Source organism: Tamandua tetradactyla, chromosome X, assembly GCF_023851605.1.
Source record: "Tamandua tetradactyla isolate mTamTet1 chromosome X, mTamTet1.pri, whole genome shotgun sequence".
NCBI classification, from domain to species: Eukaryota; Metazoa; Chordata; class Mammalia; order Pilosa; family Myrmecophagidae; genus Tamandua; species Tamandua tetradactyla.
The window spans coordinates 115,738,115-115,758,555 of NC_135353.1; the positions used below are offsets into that span (position 1 = coordinate 115,738,115).

Consider the following 20,441-nt stretch of genomic DNA (forward strand, 5'->3'; position numbering starts at 1 on the left):
GGAGGGAAAGCTACCTAATTCATTCTATGAAGCCAACATCACCCTCATACCAAAACCAGGCAAAGATATTACAAAAAAAGAAAACTACAGACCAATCTCTCTAATGAATATAGATGCAAAAATCCTCAACAAAATTCTAGCAAATCGAATCCAGCAACACATTAAAAGAATTATACATCATGACCAAGTAGGATTCATCCCAGGTATGCAAGGATGGTTCAACATAAGAAAATTAATTAATGTAATATACCATATCAACAAATCAAACCAGAAAAATCACATGATCATCTCAATTGATGCAGAGAAGGCATTTGACAAGATTCAACATCCTTTCCTGTTGAAAACACTTCAAAAGATAGGAACACAAGGGAACTTCCTTAAAATGATAGAGGGAATATATGCAAAACCCACAGCTAATATCATCCTCAATGGGGAAAAACTGAAAACTTTCCCCCTAAGATCAGCAACAAGACAAGGATGTCCATTATCACCACTCTTATTCAACATTGTGTTGGAGGTTCTAGCCAGAGCAATTAGACAAGAAAAAGAAATACAAGGCATCAAAATTGGAAAGGAAGAAGTAAAACTATCACTGTTTGCAGACGATATGTTACTATATGTCGAAAACCCGGAAAAATCCACAACAAAACTGCTAGAGCTAATAAATGAGTACAGCAAAGTAGCAGGTTACAAGATCAACATTCAAAAATCTGTAGCATTTCTATACACTAGCAATGAACAAACTGAGGGGAAAATCAAGAAACGAATTCCATTTACAATTGCAACTAAAAGAATAAAATACCTAGGAATAAATTTAACTAAAGAGACAAAAGACCTATACAAAGAAAACTACAAAAAACTGTTAAAAGAAATCACAGAAGACCTAAATAGATGGAAGGGCATACCGTGTTCATGGATTGGAAGACTAAATATAGTTAAGATGTCAATCCTACCCAAATTGATTTACAGATTCAATGCAATACCAATCAAAATCCCAACAACTTATTTTTCAGAAATAGAAAAACCAATAAGCAAATTTATCTGGAAGGGCAGGGTGCCCCGAATTGCTAAAAGTATCTTGAGTTAAAAGAACGAAGCTGGAGGTCTCACGCTGCCTGACTGTAAGGCATATTATGAAGCCACAGTGGTCAAAGCAGCATGGTATTGGCATAAAGATAGATATATCAACCAATGGAATCGAATAGAGTGCTCAGATATAGACCCTCTCATCTATGGACATTTGATCTTTGATAAGCCAGTCAATCCAAGTCACCTGGGACAGAACAGTCTCTTCAATAAATGGTGCCTAGAGAACTGGATATCCATATGCAAAAGAATGAAAGAGGACCCGTATCTCACACCTTATACAAAAGTTGACTCAAAATGGATCAAAGATCTAAACATTAGGTCTAAGACCATAAAAAAGTTAGAGGAAAATGTAGGGAGATATCTTATGAAACTTAAAATTGGAGGCGGTTTTATGGACCTTAAACCTAAACAAGAGCACTGAAGAAATAAATAAATAAATGGGAGCTCCTCAAAATTAAACACTTTTGTGCATCAAAGAACTTCATCAAGAAAGTAGAAAGACAGCCTACACAATGGGAGACAATATTTGGAAATGACATATCGGATAAAGGTCTAGTATCCAGAATTTATAAAGAGATTGTTCAACTCAACAACAAAAAGACAGCCAACCCAATTACAAAATGGGAAAAAGACTTGAACAGACACCTCTCAGAAGAGGAAATACAAATGGCCAAAAGACACATGAAGAGATGCTCTGTGTCCCTGGCCATTAGAGAAATGCAAATCAAAACCACAATGAGATACCATCTCACACCCACCAGAATGGCCATTATCAACAAAACAAAAAATGACAAGTGCTGGAGAGGATGCGGAGAAAGAGGCACACTTATCCACTGTTGGTGGGAATGTCAAATGGTGCAACCACTGTGGAAGGCAGTTTGGCAGTTCCTCAAAAAAACTGAATATAGAATTGCCATACGACCCAGCAATACCATTGCTAGGTATCTACTCAAAGGACTTCACGGCAAAGACACAAATGGACATTGCACACCAATGTTTATAGCAGCATTATTTACAATTGCAAAGAGATGGAAACAGCCAAAATGTCCATCAACAGACGAGTGGCTAAACAAACTGTGGTATATACATATGATGGAATATTATGCAGCTTTAAGACAGAATAAACTTATGAAGCATGTAATAACATGGATGGACCTAGAGAACATTATGCTGAGTGAGTCTAGCCAAAAACTAAAGGACAAATACTGTATGGTCCCACTGATGTGAACCGACATTAGAGAATAAACTTGGAATATGTCATTGATAACAGAGACCATCAGGAGTTAGAAACAGGGTAAGATAATGGGTAATTGGAGCTGAAGGGTTACAAACTGTGCAACAGAACTAGATACAAAAACTCAAAAATGGACAGCACAGTACTATCTAATTGTAATGTAATTATGTTAAAACCCTGAATGAAGCTGCATCTGAGCTATAGTTTTTTTGTTTGTGTTTTTTGCTTTTTTCCTTTTTTTACATATTTTTTCATTTTTTATTTTTATTATTTTTATTTTTTTCTCTATATTATTATTCTATATTTTTCTGTTGTTTTACTAGTTCTTTTGCTAAATCGATGCAAATGTACTAAGAAATGATGATCACACATCTATGTGATGATATTAAGAATTACTGATTGCATATGTAGAATGGAATGATTTCTAAATGTTGTGTTAGTTAATTTTTTTTTTAATTAATAAAAAAAAAAGGAAGTGAAAAAAAAATGTTATGAAGGGCAGTGTGACGGTGGCTCAGTGGCAGAATTCTTGCCTGCCATGCTGGAGACCTGAGTTTGATTCCCAGTTCCTCCTGCCCATGTGAAAATAAAGTCATGAAATAGCTGAATTTCAAAAAAAACTTTTGGAGCTCTGATCTCCATTCTTTTAATTCTGTTTTGTTACAATTCTTTTATCCTGAGTCCTGCTGAACAAGGGGTAAAGGCACTATGGCTACTGACTACACTGCTCATTCTGCTGCTAAAGTGAGGACTTTTGGGGGAAGATTTTGAGTTTATAAGACTTTCTATCGCGTCTGCTTTGTCTATAATCAGTTGAACCTCATGTCTAATTCTTTCATGTGTTTTATACACAGAAATACCCACCCAGTGCAACTACACTACACTTTGAATTCTATGCAGACCCTGGGGCTGAGGTCAAAATCGAAAAAAGGGTGAGTAACAAAAGAGCTTTTCTGGGGGTGATTTTTAGGCATAATCATAAGTAGGTTTAGCTTTTTCTTTGCAGGAATAGGTTTAATAAGGGCACGCCCCAACATCGAGGGCCTGGTCATTCAACTTGACAGTCCCCAGTGCTTGCAAGAATATCAGGTTTTCTCCCGATGGGGAAGTTTAATATTTCCACCTTTTTCCTCAGTCCCTCAAGGAGACTTTGCAAATATTTTTTTAATCTTCTGCCCAGATTGCTCTGGGATGTATTGGGTCAGCACACCAACCTGTACAAACTAATAAGATCTCACTCCCTATTCAAGTTCCATGAAGTTGCTATATTCTAATAAGCTGACCATACAAGTTAAATTAGCATGCTTCTAAAAATATAAATTTTGCACTAAGTAAACATCTCTTCCTTTGGTCTCACACGGAAGTTGAAGTATCAAAATACACTTTATATCATCCTTTACCTTTTAGTCTGGTTTACCTTAGTCCTACCCCGGTCAGCTTCATTCATATCTCTAATTGAAGTCTGATTACTTTTTCAGTGTATATGAAAGTTGCTGTATGGGGTAATGCTTACTTTCAGAGCTGCAGAACTCTAGCTCTCATTCTAAGGCATCACACAAAAACACAAAGTTCCAGGGAGTGACCAGATTATGCCCAAATAGCTCAGCATCTCATAATTGAGAAATAATAATTGCAACTCTGGTATAGATGTGACTGAATAGTTGTGACTCTGCTGTAAGAGTTTACAATCTAGGAACCTTTACAGTAGGCCTTTACGTGATAATCTATGTTCTCAAATTCAATTCTCAGAATTTGCATATTGTAGTTAGTCCAGGTTAGTGAGGCATTATAATGTTTGTCCATTGTATGCATACAGCACAATTCCCCCTTCGATTCCTCCGTAGGCCACCTCCATCCATGCAAAACTCAATACTGCCTCCATAAATGCCAGTATGCAAATTTCCATTCTTATTTGCATTCTATTTTGATAGTACTGGTTTCCTGAGAAGATGCCATATAGGAAAAACGGATGTTCTTAGGGTCTCCAAAGTTACCTTGATCTTTTTTTCAAGATCATTCAGGCTTCAGCAACTTGGTTTTCAGGTAGTTCCTGCAGGAAGCTTGGAGTGTTCTGTGACTCCTAACAGCTCTCTTGTTTTTTTTAATTATAGACAACTAGTAACACACTACATTATATCCACATAGAGCAACTTGACAAGGTAAGAGGAATTTTTGACTGTTGGCTCATTTTTTATAATATTTGATGTATTTTACATTCCTGCTTTTTTTTCTGTATTTTGATAAATGTAGATTTCTGAAAGCCCTTCTGAAATCATGGAATCTCTTACCAAAATGTACAGCATTCCTAAGGATAAGCAGGTATGATATATCCTAAAAATAGCCAGAGGGTATGCTTGTTATCCAAGTAGGCTAGTGATATACTGAGAGATGGCATAACAGACAGAATGTCAGCTTTGGAATCAGACCATGGGCAAATTACTTTGGCTTCTCTGAACCTTATTTTCCTCATATTTTATGAGGCTAATATTTAATAATTTCTTAGGTCTAAATCCTTATGAGAATTTGAAAATATATATATATTGCCTGCTCACAATGAGTATCCACTAAGTGGTAGTAGCTTTCTCAGTGCTTTGGATACCAAAGAAGAAAGCTGTGCAGTTGTGTTTTGTTTTTTGTTTTTTGTTTTTGTTTTTTTTTGCTGTTTGTGGTGGTGGTCAAATATTTAATTTAATTAATAACAATCAAAAGTTCTTTCCTCAAGTCCCCTGTTTATTGCCTATCAATACAGTGACAGTTCTTGGTTTGCATAGGGTTATTAGGATTCTGAGAGCCTCTTTGTTTCTTCCATTTTGTTAGTGAACTTCAGAATGGAATCAGTTTTGTTCAGTAACTTTAGTAAATATCAACAATAAACCCATTTTACCAAGCAAGCCACCAGATAAGATTTAGCCCTCACCTTTTCCACTGGTTTCCTAATGTAGGTCTAATCTCTTTACAGATGCTATTATTTACACATATACGACTGGCCCATGGCTTTTCTAATCACAGGAAGCGGTTGCAAGCTGTTCAGGCTAGACTGCATGCCATATCTATATTAGGTAAGAGTGTAACACTCTAATTAACCAATCCTAATTAGGCAATTTGGATTTGGTTTCCTTTGAACCTCATCTATCTTTGTTGCTATGAAATTTATTCATACATCATTCTTGAGCTCCTTAATGTTGGACCAGAAGGAGAATATGATGCTTGTTGACATATCATATGCAGTTGGTATTATTACAGGTCTTTTTTTTTATAGGTATGCAGGTAGTCATCTCCCACTGGTCCCTGTTTTTTTTTTTTCCTTGCCATTTCATCTTTCTCTTCTCCTATTTCCCATCCCTTTAGGGTTATAATTTTGAAATTAGAAAGTGTTAAGTAGTCAGTACTGTGCATTTTACTGTGGTGTGGTAGACTAGAAAGTGCACTGGTGTCAGGACCAGCCCTGGACTCAACCTGCCTCTACAGATTGTTAGTCACAGGTTTATCTTCTCAACCTCTGTTTCCATCTTTTCTGTTAGGACAGTAACTTTACCTTATAGGCTGATCTGAGGTTTAAGTGAAAACCTGTTAAATAACTAGCACAAGCACACAGAAAGTATAAAATAGTGGCTGCTGCTACTATTGTTACCAGCCTTCATTGTGTTTGAACTTGTTTGTCTGCCCTTTTAAACTGAGCTCCTTCGAGTGATTTTCTTATTCTTCTGTTTATATTCATACCTAGCATAATTCCTGGCATGTTAGTGGGTGCTCAAATCCCATTAACTTTCATTTCAGGGAACCCTGTCTGGTTCAATGTGAGAGTTATTATAATTGAATTACATGCAATCTCAACTTTTACTCCAATGTTATACAAGTTTATGGCTTAGTCTGTGGCAGTCCATAAATTCTGTTCTTTACTCATAGAAGTGTTTACAGTGAATACCATTAATAGGGGAACTTGTGAGATTGGTGAGTACTTAGAGCTTATCACAATATTTGATCAGGTCTTATGGAATTCTGTGATTCTGTCCTCCAATGCTGGTTGAAAGGGAATTCTTCCCCAGAACCAGTTGGTGCTGAAAAGTTTGTCATTGGGCAGTGGCTTGACCACTGCCCTCTTGCCTAAAGTGTTTGTTTCTCCTTTTGCAGTATATTCCAATGCCTTGCAGGAGTCAGCAAACAGTATCTTGTATAATGGGTTGATAGAGGAGTTGGTAGATGTCCTTCAGATAACAGATAAGCAGCTTATGGTAGGTATTTATTAATATTCTTTTCTGTTTATCAGGTTCTTAGTATTTATTTACCTTTTGGGTTCTCTCAGGGTTTTGGAAAGAACTCGCTTAAGAGGAAATCTTGGCCCTTTTATTTCTTCCTCTTTGGGCATTAAGGTGAAAAATTAACAATGTTGGATTTTCAATGTTGTGCTTAACAGATTTAGCAAAGAATTGCTGTCAGAAGAATTGCTTAAATTAGAGTTTGGGGTATTAGCCACTTGGTTGAGTCATCTTATTTGATACATCCCATGTTTACCTTCTGTTCTCATAGGAGATTAAAGCTGCTTCTTTACGAACATTAACATCAATTGTCCACTTGGAAAGGACTCCCAAACTCAGCAGTATTATTGACTGTACTGGAACAGCCTCCTACCATGGATTTTTGCCTGTACTTGTGCGGAATTGTATACAGGCCATGATTGGTAAATTTTCCCTGGGATTATCCTAAGCAATAAATGGACCACACCCCATCCCCCTTTCTTTTCTGTCTGTTTAAACATCCTACTAGTTTACCACCAGATTGTGAGCTTGTTCTTTCTTTCCCTCTCCCAACTTCCTTTCTAGATCCTTCCATGGATCCATACCCTCATCAGTTTGCCACTGCTCTCTTCTCTTTTTTATATCATCTGGCCAGCTATGATGCTGGTGGTGAAGCTTTGGTCTCCTGTGGGATGATGGAAGCCTTACTGAAGGTGCGCTATATATTTTTTTCTCTCTCTCTTTTTTTCTTTGTGGGAAAATCATCTGAGAGAGTATAGAGTTGCAAGCTTGGAGTCTTTTAAGGTGAGAGCAGATAGCATATGAAAACCTACCCAGCATTCTAGTTATCTCATTAGCAACTTTTACAGGCAGCTACCTCTGTTGTTAAGAACTTAGCATAGTCCAGCATGATGTGGTAGTCAGGAGTCCTAGTTCTAGTCAAAACATTACCTCAACTTATAATCTTAAGCATGACTCTGAGGAAAGTGTTCTTAAAGATACTTTGCGGACTTCTGGAGAAGATGGCGGCTTAGTAAGACGCGCGGGTCTTAGTTCCTCCTCCAGAAAAACAACTAAAGAAACAGAAACAATACGAAACAGCTCCCGGAGTCACGACAGAGACCAAAAAGACAGCGTACCCCATTCTGGAACAGCTGAACAGGCAGGGAGAATCTGCTGGGGTGAGATACCCAAGGGGCGCGCGGTTTCCCGGCCAGGGTGGCTGGCGACTGGGGTCCCCTCCACGCACGTGGCTCCCTGGTCTGACTGGGAACATTGGATAGCGGGGCCCTCCCGTCACGCTTGGCGTTTCGGGCCAGCTGGGCAATTGGGACCGGCACTCTCCCAAGCCGCGGCGGCCAGCGACCCCCACCTCCACGCGCGGTTTCCCGGGCCGACTGCCGTGCAGACAGACGAGCGCCATGAGCGCCACCTACTGGGCAGGAAAAGAAAAACAGAGCCCAGAGATTTCACAGAAAAAGCTTTCAACCAGCTGCGTAACACACCCAGGGAAATCTGATCAAATGCCCAGACACCAGCAGAAAATAATGGATGACGCTCGGAAAATGGAAGATATGGCCCAGTCAAAGGAACAAACCAATAGTTCAAATGAGATACAGGAGCTGAGACAACTAATGCTGAATATACGAACAGAAATGGAAAAATTCTTCAAAAACCAAATCAATAAATTGAGGGAGGTCATGAAGAAGACATGGGCTGAACAAAAAGAAGAAATAGAAAATCTGAAAAAACAAATCACAGAACTTATGGGAGTGAAGGACAAAGAAGAAAAAATGGAAAAAACAATGGATACCTACAATGGTAGATCTAAAGAGACAGAAGCTACAATTAGTGAACTGGGGGATGGAACATCTGAATCCCAAAAAGAAACAGAAACTATAGGGAAAAGAATGGAAAAACTTGAGCAGGGGATCAGGGAACTGAATGACAATATGAAGCACACAAATATACGTGTTGTGGGTGTCCCAGAAGGAGAAGAGAAGGGAAAAGGAGGAGAAAAACTAATGGAAGAAATTATCACTGAAAATTTCCCAACTCTTATGAAAGACCTAAATTTGCAGATCCAAGAAGTGCAGCGCACCCCAAAGAGAATAGACCCAAATAGGCATTCTCCAAGACACTTACTAGTTAGAATGTCAGAGGTCAAAGAGAAAGAGAGGATCTTGAAAGCAGCAAGAGAAAAACAATCTGTCACATACAAGGGAAACCCAATAAGACTATGTGTAGATTTCTCAGCAGAAACCATGGAAGCTAGAAGACAGTGGGATGATATATTTAAATTACTAAAAGAGAAAAACTGCCAACCAAGACTCCTATATCCAGCAAAATTGTCCTTCAAAAATGAAGGAGAAATTAAAACATTTATAGACAAAAAGTCACTGAGAGAATTTGTGACCAAGAGACCAGCTCTGCAAGAAATACTAAAGGGAGCACTAGAGTCAGATACGAAAAGACAGAAGAGAGAGGTATGGAGTAAAGTGTAGAAATAAGGAAAATCAGATATGATATATATAATACAAAAGCCAAAATGGTAGAGGAAAATATTATCCAAACAGTAATAATACTAAAAGTTAATGGACTGAATTTCCTAATCAAAAGACATAGAATGGCAGAATGGATTATGACCCAGCAATACCACTGCTAGGTATCTACTCAAGGGACTTAAGGGCAAAGATACAGATGGACATTTGCACACCAGTGTTTAGAGCAGCATTATCTACAATTGCAAAGAGATGGAAACAGCCAAAATGTTCATCAACAGACGAGTGGCTAAACAAACTGTGGCGTATACCTACGATGGAATATTATGCAGCTTTAAGACAGACTAAACTTATGAAGCATGTAATAACATGGATGGGCCTAGAGAACATTATGCTGAGTGAGTCTAGCCCAAAACTAAAGGACAAATACTGTAAAGTCCCACTGATGTGAACCGACATTCGAGAATCAGCTTGGAATATATCATTGGTAACAGAGACCAGCAGGAGTTAGAAACAGGGTAAGATAATGGGCAATTGGAGCTGAAGGGATACAGACTGTGCAACAGGACTAGATACAAAAACTCAAAAATGGACAGCACAATAATACCTAAGTGTAATGTAACTATGTTGGAACACTGAATGAAGCTGCACCTGAAATATGAAAAAAAAAAAAAAAAAAAGAGTAAAAGTATGCTAAAATGAAAAAAAAAAAAAAAAGATACTTTGCAAATTGTGCTGTAATGATAGTAGCCTTTATCATATGCTGGGGATTGGGCACCAGCTTTTTTCTCACTACGTATTTTATTTAATCCTGAAAAGTAAATGGTGTTACCGTTACCTCAGAGGAGGCCGAGTCCCAAAAGTCTTAGAGCTAGCATTTGGCAAGCACCAAAAATTAAACACATGTTCTTTCCCCTATACCCTGCTGCCTCCCTCAGGCTTCAGACTGCATGTTCTCGAAAGACTACATTATTTTACAGCTTTGTGTGTTTTCAATTGATTTTTTATGCCTCTTTTTCTTTCTCTGATAGGTTATAAAGTTTCTTGGCGATGAACAGGACCAGATAACATTTGTCACCAGAGCTGTCAGAGTGGTTGACCTCATCACCAACCTGGACATGGCTGCTTTTCAATCCCATAGTGGACTTTCTATCTTCATTTATAGACTTGAGGTATTATTATACAAGAGTACTTGGCATAGACATCTCACCCACTTGAGAGCCTAGGAACTATCCTACGAACCATAAGGAGCCATCTTAGCCCTCTTGTGTTTCTGGAAACCAATTCTGTGATCTTCCTAGAGTATTCTTCCATTATAATTGCTTTTTATCTCTGAAACATCCATAGAATTTTCTTAATACCTTTCCTTTGATTGTAGCACGAAGTAGATCTGTGCCGAAAAGAATGTCCATTTGTGATCAAGCCAAAGATTCAGCGACCCAGTACTACACAAGAAGGTGAAGAAATGGAAACTGATATGGATGGTAATTAACAATTCTTAAGTCAGGATTATTTTGCTTGAGATTTTAATGTCATCAGAACCTGATTTTTATTCTTTCCCATAAATTGTGAAATACACAACTGACATGAGTGTATATTTTCAACAATCAAAAAAAAATTGTTTACCACATAAGTGACTGGAAAGTGTTTTGCGCAAGGATAATTGAAAAAAGAAGGTACTGGTTTTTGGGAATAAATTTGGGAGGTCAAGTATATGGTAGAGCTCCAGTAGAGCCCTATAGTTACTCTATGATGTTAATCTGTTTTTTTGCATCACTTAATTGATGGTTCCTTATTTATTGGTTCATTATCTTCTTACTTCTACCAAAATGTACATGTCACATTGTCAGGATACTTGTCTTGTTCACTGCTATATCTCCAGCAGTATCTGGTATATCATAGATATTTAATATTTGCTTCGGAAAGATAAGGAGAATTTGGGTTTTGATATAAAATCAGAAAGGTACAGGACCAGAAGCTGTTAATGTTCAGGTGTGTTGTGTGTATCTTTTTATAACTGCTCCTCCCTTCAGTCAATGTATAATTGATGATACTAATATCAGGAAAAATTGTTCCCCTAAATAGCTTCCTCAGAATTTAAATTAATCTTTTTTTAGTGACCCACATTGTCATTATGTGTATCTTTTATTATGCTATATATGTCAAAATAATATATTATGTAATACCTCAATTCTCTACATTAAAGATTGATAGGTGCTATTTCCCTGTTTTGTTTCTGAACATAGTTATCTGTGTGTGCTGCTATCCCTAGAGTCCCCTTTACCCAGTTTCTATTCCTAGTCTATTTTGGGCATTCTGGCATTTAACTTTTTTAATGGGTAAGATTCCAGAATATTGAGTAAAATGTTACTGCTACCAAATGGCATGTTACAGAAGAATATTTAAAGACTCACTGTTCATTATAGATCAGTGGGCGTAAGAATGAATGCAAATACTTTCTAAAGATTCAGACCACTTGGACAAATTTGCAAGTGGAGAAAGTAAAGTATTGCAAAACATAAACAGTGATTTATTACTAGCACAGCTTTATTATATTTTCTAAATTGTAAGACTTGATTTTGCATCTTGTACTCAATTAAAATTATTTTATTCGAGGATATAAATAAAAGTGTTCACTCCCCTGCTGCCACCATAGCTACTGCTTTGGTATGGCCTTTTCAAGCTTTTTTATGCACAAATACCTGTTCACAGAAGAATTTCATCTTTTAAAACCAGAAGATGGAGTCATATGCATACTGTTCAGCTTGCATTGTTCATTCAGTGTATCATAGTCATCCATATTAATATGTTGAGTATTATTTTTTAATACTTTTTATATTGATACTCTCTGAAATATAAATGGGTTAGATTACCCATGGATATAAAATTGCATGTTTTACTGACCACTTTAAATATATATTTTTCCAATTTCATATGAGAGAAATATTGTAAGATTTCTTTCATAGGTCATTTTTAAATAACTAGTGGTGTTTAAATAGTTTTCCATTTGTTTGTGAAATGTTTACATTTTCCTAATACTTCATTTTGATATTCATCAAACCTTAATGGAAAAGATTTTCTCAAGCAAAAACCTTTGTTGGTACCTTTTATTCTAACTAGTTTCTTTATGATAACGTGTACCTTAGTTGCAGATGTAACTATGGAAAGTAGTCCAGGCTCATCCATCTCTGTGGAGCACCGGCTGGATGTTGAATTAAGGGCATCGAGTTCCAACAGCAGCACTAACGTCTCTTCTGGCCCTGGACCCCGTCCTGGTGTGTAGACATGTAGATATACTGTCTTTCACACAGACTGAATTATTAAACTAGTGAAGAAGAGAGTTTTGGAGGTAGCTTTAGAGGTACATTTGGAGGTTAATATCCTAGGACTATTCGTGTTACTTCACCATTCTAGTGTTCCCTTTTCTCATGTTGATATATATTTCATAGCATTTTATAGTTTCCTAACTATTTGCATATTGAGTATTTCATCAAAAAAGCCATATTGGAGGGTAGACAATATCTGAAACAGGAACTGAGGCACTGAAAATTATTATTCTTTTTACTTTGTAATTTTTCTTTCTTACGTTAGGCTTTTACTTTCATATGGTCCTTTTCTACTTTCAAAGCTTAGTTAAATATCCTTTCCAGTGTCCAGAGACTTCTGCTATAGTTGATACTGGTCTTTTAAAAATTTGCTTTATCTCCCTAAGGCCTTGTGGTCTGTGAACCCAGTAAAATTCTCTTGTCTTTCTCCCTTTCCTTGTCAGGAGTCCAGTGTATTCCACAACGAGCAGCACTTCTCAAATCCATGTTGAATTTCCTTAAGAAGGCCATTCAAGACCCAGCTTTTTCAGATGGCATACGTCATGGTATTTGATTCTAAATACTTTTGTTGGATAATATTTGATTCCTAGGAACCTTTAACCAAGCCTTTACAAAATTGGTCTTTTCATATTTTTCTCTAAACCACGTGTTCTTCTTCGACATGGCAGGCTTAGTAAGAGGCCATTTTGAATAGCTTTTAATTGTTTGGTGTTACCTTTTTCTACACCTAAAGGGTGTCTAGTTGTTTTTCTTAACAACTATGTGCCTTTTTTTCCCCCTTTTCCATCTTTCAACTTTTGTGCTCACTTCTAGTATGCTACCTCACTCAGGCTCTTTGTCTTGATTGTTTTTTCATACCATTGTTTGAAAGCTGATTGTATGGATGAGGAATGAATTATAGAAAATGAGGGGGAGACAAAAATGGACCATTAGATTGGAATCAGTACAGACTTTATTTACCACAGTGTGGTATATGTAACATATATTACCTCCTCATCTGCACTCCTCCAGCTATTCCCCTACTGATCATAGTCTCCTTACTGTCCACTTTTCTCTTAGTGATGGATGGTTCTTTGCCTACCTCCCTGAAACATATCATCAGCAATGCAGAATATTATGGCCCATCACTCTTTCTCCTAGGTAAGTGAAATTGATATTTGATTATATCAAACTTGAACAACCTGCCAGAACTCTCTGAGTGTTTTATAGCCTTGGGGAACTTTATTATCCATATTTGTCTGCTGGTTAATTCATGTTTCTTTCTTACTGTTAATGAAATAAAGAGATCAGAACTCACTTTCCTATAATATCCTTTTCTTGAATGCCAGATTTACCTTTTGTAAGCAGTGTGTTCTGAATCATTTATAGTACATAATACTATTTTACACTATACATTTGGCTGATTTCCTGTACTTATGCTTCAGGTGTAATAAGAAGCATGTCCTTATGGTAAATCCCTAACCTCAAGGTCTGGGAAATCCAGTGGTAATGTTCTGCATTCTCAGAGTTGAATGTTGATTCCATGAACTATATTACAGAAAATTGTTTTACACTCAAGAAAATGAAGATTTGGAGGCTCTGGGGACTTTGTATTTAATTAGAAAATTCCGTTGCAGTTTGACATTGGTGCTTCTTTGAGTGTTTCTGTTGTTAAGAATTTGTTTTTTTAATAGACTTTTTTTTTGAGTGCCATACATGTTCAGGACAATGTACAGTGTACACTAGGCTTCTAGAATATTTGAAATTCTCTTTTTCTTAAAAGTTTTGAGTGTCCAGTGGGTCTAAAGAAAATACTCGAGATATTTTGATTACTAGAACTAGAAGTATTACTAGATACTTCCCTACTTTCAATCCTCTGCTGAATTAATTTTTGCGTATTAGCCTTGAATCCTGTGACCTTGCCAGATGCCTTAATTAGTTCATAGTTTTGTTGATTCCTTAGGCTGTTCTCCATAATCTTTTTATCTGCAAATAGACGATTGTACATCTTTGTGATCTTTATGCCTTCTATTTCTTTTTTATTTTACTGCATTTGCAAAGATTTCTAGTACAGTGCTGAATAGAAGTGAGAGTGGGCCTCTTTTCTTTGTTCCTGAACTTAGAGAGAAAAGCGTTCAATATTCCACTACTAAGTATGAGGTTAGCAGAATGTTTTGTTTTGATCCTTTTTAGCAGATTTAGGAAGTTCTCCTGTATTATAGCATATCCACCATTAAATAGAGAAGATCGCTCCCAAGGTTCGGTACAGATGGCAAACCTCATGGCGGTAGTACATTGGTGTGATCAAAAAAAAAGATTTATTACTCATATGGTGATTCCCGAGGTGAGGGGTGAGGAAGGATGACTGTCTCTTGGATCAAGCCCAGAACCCAGAGAAGTGAGTGCACAGTTGTGTTTTTTAAAGGGGAAGTTTAAAAGCAGTAAGAGGACACATGCCCTTTTCCGGGGTGGGGGCGGGACAGGGGCAGGGGCAGAGGCTGTTGGATGAGGGGCACAAGCAGTAATTGAAAACTTAGAGCACTAAATACAATGTCAGCGGCAGTCCAAATTTGATTCAGATGATCTTTATAATTCTTCCCAAATGTTTGAATTAGCATGGCAACCTCCCAAGTTTCCTGTAAACTTGCACCTAAGAGAGACTAAATTTGCAAAGCCAACCAAAAATAAGTAGGTCAGCAGTTATTATTATACCACCCTGAATGATAGTGGAGAGCCATTCACTCCAGGCAGAAGGAGATGACCAGGAAAAGAAATTTCTGTGGTTCTTGGAATCTCTTGAAGGTTGTCTTATGTTTTGTTTTAAAATTAATATGTTCGATTTGTTTTATAGTTAATATGTTATGTTTGTTTTATAGTTATATGTTACAAAACTTATAGAAATAATGTGTTTATAAGTTTTGTAAAACTTTTTATTGTGGAACCATACACAAAACAAAATTTACCGTTTTAACACCTTTTAAGTGTACAATTCAGTGATGTTAATTACATTCACAATGTCATGCTATCATCAACACCATTCATTGCCAAAACTTTCCCATTGCCTCAAACAGAAATGCTCTACCCATTAAGTATTAACTCCACCCCAACTCTGGTACCCTGCCCCTGGAGCCCATATCTGATTCTAGATTTACATATCGTAATTATGTCATATATATGAGACCATACAGTATTTATCTTTCTGAGCCTGGCTTATTTCATTCGATATGATGTGTTCCAAATTCATCCATGTTGTAGTATGCATCAGTACTTCACTTCTGTATATATAACACCTTTTGTTTATCCACTCATCCATTGATGGACACTTTGGTTGCTTCTACCTTTTTGCTATTTATTATAATGCATCTGTTATATAGAGCTATGTTTTCACGTCCCTGCTTTCAATTCTCTGAGTGTATTTGTAGAAATAGCATTGCCGGGTTATGTAGTAATTGTATAGTCAACTTTCTAAAGAATTGCTAAACTTTTTCACAGGAACTGTACACCAATATATGAGTTCCTATTTTTCTACATTCTCACCAACATTTATTTACATAGTGGGTGTGAGATAATATCTCATTTGTGATTTTCCTTTGCATTTCCCTAACGACTAATCAGGTTGAGCATCTTCTCATATGCTTTTGGTCTATTTGTATGTCTGCTTTGGAGAAATGTCATTCAAGTGCTTTACTGATTTCTTAATTGAGTTGTTGTATTTTTATTCTTGACTTGTTGGGAGTTCTTTATGTGTTCTGGGTATTAAACTATTGCTAGGTATTTTATCCGATTCTGTTGTTTGACTTTTTACTTTCTTGCTATTGTCCTTTGGGTATTTTGATGTAGTCCCATTTATTATCTCTTTGTTCTTTTGTTGCTCGTGTTTTTGGTATAATGTCTTGGAAACAGTTGCCTGATATAAAAGTTTTGAGGATGTCCCCCTCTGTTTTCTTCTAGGAGTTCTAAAATTTTGGTTTTTCCATTTAGTTCTTTGATTCATAGAGTTAATTTTTACGTATGTTGTGTGGTAGTAGTATACTTTCAGTCTTTCTCATGGGAATATCCTGTTTTCCCTGCATCATTCATTGAAAAACTTCTTTCCCCATATAGTGAATTTGGCATCCTTTTCAAAAATCATTTAACCATTGATGTGATGAGGGTTTATTTCTGAACTCTTAAGTTTGATTTTTGATTCAGTTGGTCCATATGTCTCTTCTTGTGCCAGTTTTAATTACTGTAGCTTTGAATACGTTTTATAATCAGAAAGTTTGATTCTTCCAACTTTGTTCAAGATGATTTTATAAATCAGAACCCTTTATTCTTCCATATGAATTTGATGATTGACTTCTATTTCTGCAAAGAAGGCTGTTGAAGGTTTGATTGGGATTGTATTATTTTATTTGTTGAACTACTCTGGATATCTTTTCCTATATTAACTGAAGTATGGGAGGAAGTCCCCTTTAAGGCACACTCTCCACCCTGAAATGCCAGTAGTTAATTTCTTCCTACTGTTACCAACTGTCATATCAAGTAGAGAGCTTTAAGACTCATTAAGGTGTTCATTATACAATTTGGTTTCTACGGTCTACCAGGAGTCATGATGGTTGGTTGCTTCTGTGGATTGAGTCTGTCCACAGCTTCCTCATAAGAAATTTCCCTATAACTCCTAGTGGCAAATGGGTACACTGATTTGGCCGTCACTTTTGTAGGGGTCACAGCTACGATCAAAAAAAGCCCAAGCAGTTTGGCATTGAGTTGGAGTGGAAGAATCCCAGAATGTACCTTGAGTGAGCCAAATGAGCATATCCAGGCCAAGCAGAGACATTTTGAGGCCTTAACGTCCTGAATAAATGGATAAATGGATACCATTTATTATTATGACATTTACAGTTATTGCCCTCCAAGTATCTGTATTCTGCTCTCATTTAATATCTCAATAAGAGGGTGGATCCAGAGCTAGAAAGAATCCTATGTGAGAACGTTGTTGTTGGGAACTAATTAAGGTCTTCCCTTCTTCTTGGAAGAAAGTGTTCTAGTTTGCTAGCTGCCAGAATGCAATATACCAGGAACAGAATGGCTTTTTAAAAGGGGAATTATAATAAGTTGCTAGTTTACAGTTCTAAGGCCGAGAAAATGTCCCAATTAAAACACGTCTATAGAAATGTCCAATCAAAGGCATCCAGAGAAAGATACTTTGGTTCAAGAAGGCCGATGACATTCAGGGTTACTCTCAAGTGAGAAGATACATGGCAAACATAGTCAGGGTTTCTCTCTCAGCTAGAAGGGCACGTGGTGAACATGGCATCATCTGCTAACTTTCTCTCCTGGCTTCCTATTTCATGAAGCTCCCTGAGAGACATTTTCCTTCTTCATCTCCAAAGTTCACTGGCTGGTAGACTCTGCTTCTTGTAGCTATGTTTTTCTCTGCTCTCTCAGAGATCTCCCATCCTCCAAAATGTTTCCTCTTTTATAGAACTCCAGTAAACCAATCAAGACACACCCAAATGAGTGGAGACGCATCTCATTTAGTGCAGCTTACCACTCTTGATTGGATTATATCTCCAGGGAGATGATCTAATTACAGATTTACGCATGCAGTATTGAATAAGGATTATTCTGCCTTTACGAAATGGGATTTTGATTAAAACATGGCTTTTCAAGAGTACATACATCCTTTCAAACCAGCACAGAAAGGAACCATACATTTGTAAGTGTGGGACCGGGAAAGCAGCAAAAGCTCTATTTCCTGCGAAGCGGGACCTCCAGTCAGCCAACCTCCAAAACCATCCTGTTGGGAAAGACCGGCAGAGAGTTTTCTTGTGACATACAGAATAGTCTGTTTGAAAGGCAAGGGCTCTCAATTTTCAGTGAGTCTCCATCTATTATCTGCTCTTGATCTTGGTTCCAATCAAGCATGCATTGCACCAGTATCATAAAGAGGAGATATCTTTAAACTAAACCTACTTATAGAGTCACTCCCAGAGAACCTCTTGTGGCTCAGATGTGGCCTCTCTCTAAGCCAACTCGGCAGGTGAACTCACTGCCCTCCCTCCCTATGTGGGACATGACTCCCAGGAATGTAAATCTTCCTGGCAGTGTGAGACAGGACTGCCGGGATGAGCCGGGAAGCATAATGGGAATGGGAAAGCCTTGACCGAAAGGAGGAAGAGAGAAATGAGATAAAATTAAGTTAAGTTTCAGTGGCTGAGAGATTTCAAACAGTCAAGAGGTTATCCTGGAGGTTATTCTTATGCATGATACAGATATCTCTTTTTAGTTTATGGTGTATTGGGGTGGCTGGAGGGAAGTACCTGAAACTGTTGAGCTGTGTTCCAGTAGCCTTGATTCTTGTATAACAATATAGCTTTTACAGTGTGGCCATGTGATTATGAAAACCTTGTGTCTTATGCTCCTTTTATCCAGAGTAAGGACAGATATGTTAAAAAACTGAAATAAAAAATAAAAAGGAGGGGATAATGGGTTAAAAAATTAGATAGAAATATTGGTCAATGAGAGGGAGGGGTAAGGGGCATGGGATGTATGAGTTTTTTCTTTTTATTTTCCTGGAGTGATGTTCCAAAAATGATCATGGTAATGAATACACAACTGTGTGATGATATTGTGAGCCATTGATTGTATACTTTGGTTGAACTGTATGTGTGTGAAGAAATCTCAAAATATTTAAAGAGAGGTGTCATTGTGTGAGTGGGGGATTCTATTTGGGTATCAGATACTCATAGAAAAGGAGCATCACGTTTAAAGGCTAGAAAGGGAAAGAGAAGGGCCACTGTTTCATTTAAATATTTTTTTTATTAAGTTAAAGTGTGACATAAAACTTGACATTTTAAGTGTGCAAGTTAGCATCATTAATTACAATCACATTGTTGTGCTGTCATCAATACCATCCATTTCCAAAATTTTTTCATTGCCTTAAAAAGAAACTCTTTCCCTATTAAACAGTAACTCCCAATTACCCCTTCCTACCAGCCCCTCTCTAATCTACTTTCTATCTCTATGAATTTGCCTTTTCTATATATTTTATATAAGTGGAATATATATAATTATATATATATTACGTATTTATATATATAGAAAATGTATTATTTTTCTATATTATTTTCTTTTTAGTATCTGGCTTATTTCACTTAACATATGTCTTCATGGTTCATCCATGTTGTAGCATGCATCAGAACTTCATTCCTTTTTACAAAAACTAGTATTCCATTGTGTGTATCACCAAATTTTGCTTATCCATTGTATTAGTTAGGGTTCTCTAGAGAAACAGAATCAACAGGGAACACTCACAGATAGAAAATTTATAAAAGAGTCTCACGTGACCACGGGAATGCAGAGTCCAAAATCCGCAGGGCAGGCTGTGAAGCCGATGACTCTAATGGAGGGTCTGGACGAACTCCACAGGAGAGGCTCTCCAGCCAAAGCAGAAATAGAACCTGTCTCTTCTGAATCCTCCTTAAAAGGCTTCCCGTGATTAGATTAAGCGTCACTCATTGCAGGAGACACGCCCCTTTGGCTGATTACAAATGGAATCAGCTGTGGATGCAGCTGACATGATCATGATCTAATTCTATGAAATGTCCTCATTGCAACAGACAGGCCAGCACTTGCCCAACCAGACAAACAGGTACCACAATTTGGCCAAGTTGACACATGTCCCTGACCATGACATCCATTAATCTATTGATGGACACTTGTGTTATTTTTACATTTTTGTTCTTGTGAACAGGGTTGCTAAAAAAAAGATTGGTGTAAAACTATTTGAGACTATTTTCAAGTCGTTCAGGTATATATATTCTAGGAATGGAATTGCCAGGTAACTTTCTGAGGAACAGACAAACCACAAGTCTGTACCATTTTACATTCCCTCCAGCAGTGCACAGTGTTCTAAAGTCTCCACATCATAGCCAGTACCTCTTTTTTTTTGTTATTGTTTTTTTAATAATAGCCATCCTAGTTGGTGTGACGTGATAGCTCTTTGAGGGTTTGATTTGTGTTTCCCTAATGGCTATAATGATTTTGACCATCTTTTCATGGCTTATTGGCCATGGCATATCTTCTTTGGAAA

General features: G+C 37.2%; 1 protein-coding gene across 28 annotated transcripts in view; it reads left to right on the top strand.

Annotated features, from left to right (window-relative positions):
- The window catches only part of HUWE1 (HECT, UBA and WWE domain containing E3 ubiquitin protein ligase 1), a 172,318-nt gene that overhangs the window by 74,734 nt on the left and 77,143 nt on the right, over positions 1-20,441 (top strand). For 23 of the 28 annotated variants that reach the window (XM_077146786.1, XM_077146806.1, XM_077146803.1 and 20 more), the window contains 12 exons: positions 3,178-3,255; positions 4,435-4,482; positions 4,574-4,642; positions 5,283-5,382; positions 6,434-6,555; positions 6,851-7,001; positions 7,144-7,271; positions 10,091-10,231; positions 10,438-10,543; positions 12,206-12,334; positions 12,829-12,930; positions 13,445-13,525. In XM_077146786.1, the coding sequence (XP_077002901.1) occupies positions 3,178-3,255; positions 4,435-4,482; positions 4,574-4,642; positions 5,283-5,382; positions 6,434-6,555; positions 6,851-7,001; positions 7,144-7,271; positions 10,091-10,231; positions 10,438-10,543; positions 12,206-12,334; positions 12,829-12,930; positions 13,445-13,525 (1,255 nt within the window). The remainder of the gene's footprint in view (positions 1-3,177; positions 3,256-4,434; positions 4,483-4,573; positions 4,643-5,282; positions 5,383-6,433; positions 6,556-6,850; positions 7,002-7,143; positions 7,272-10,090; positions 10,232-10,437; positions 10,544-12,205; positions 12,335-12,828; positions 12,931-13,444; positions 13,526-20,441) is intronic. The other 5 variants (XM_077146801.1, XM_077146814.1, XM_077146807.1 and 2 more) reach the window with 1 other exon arrangement.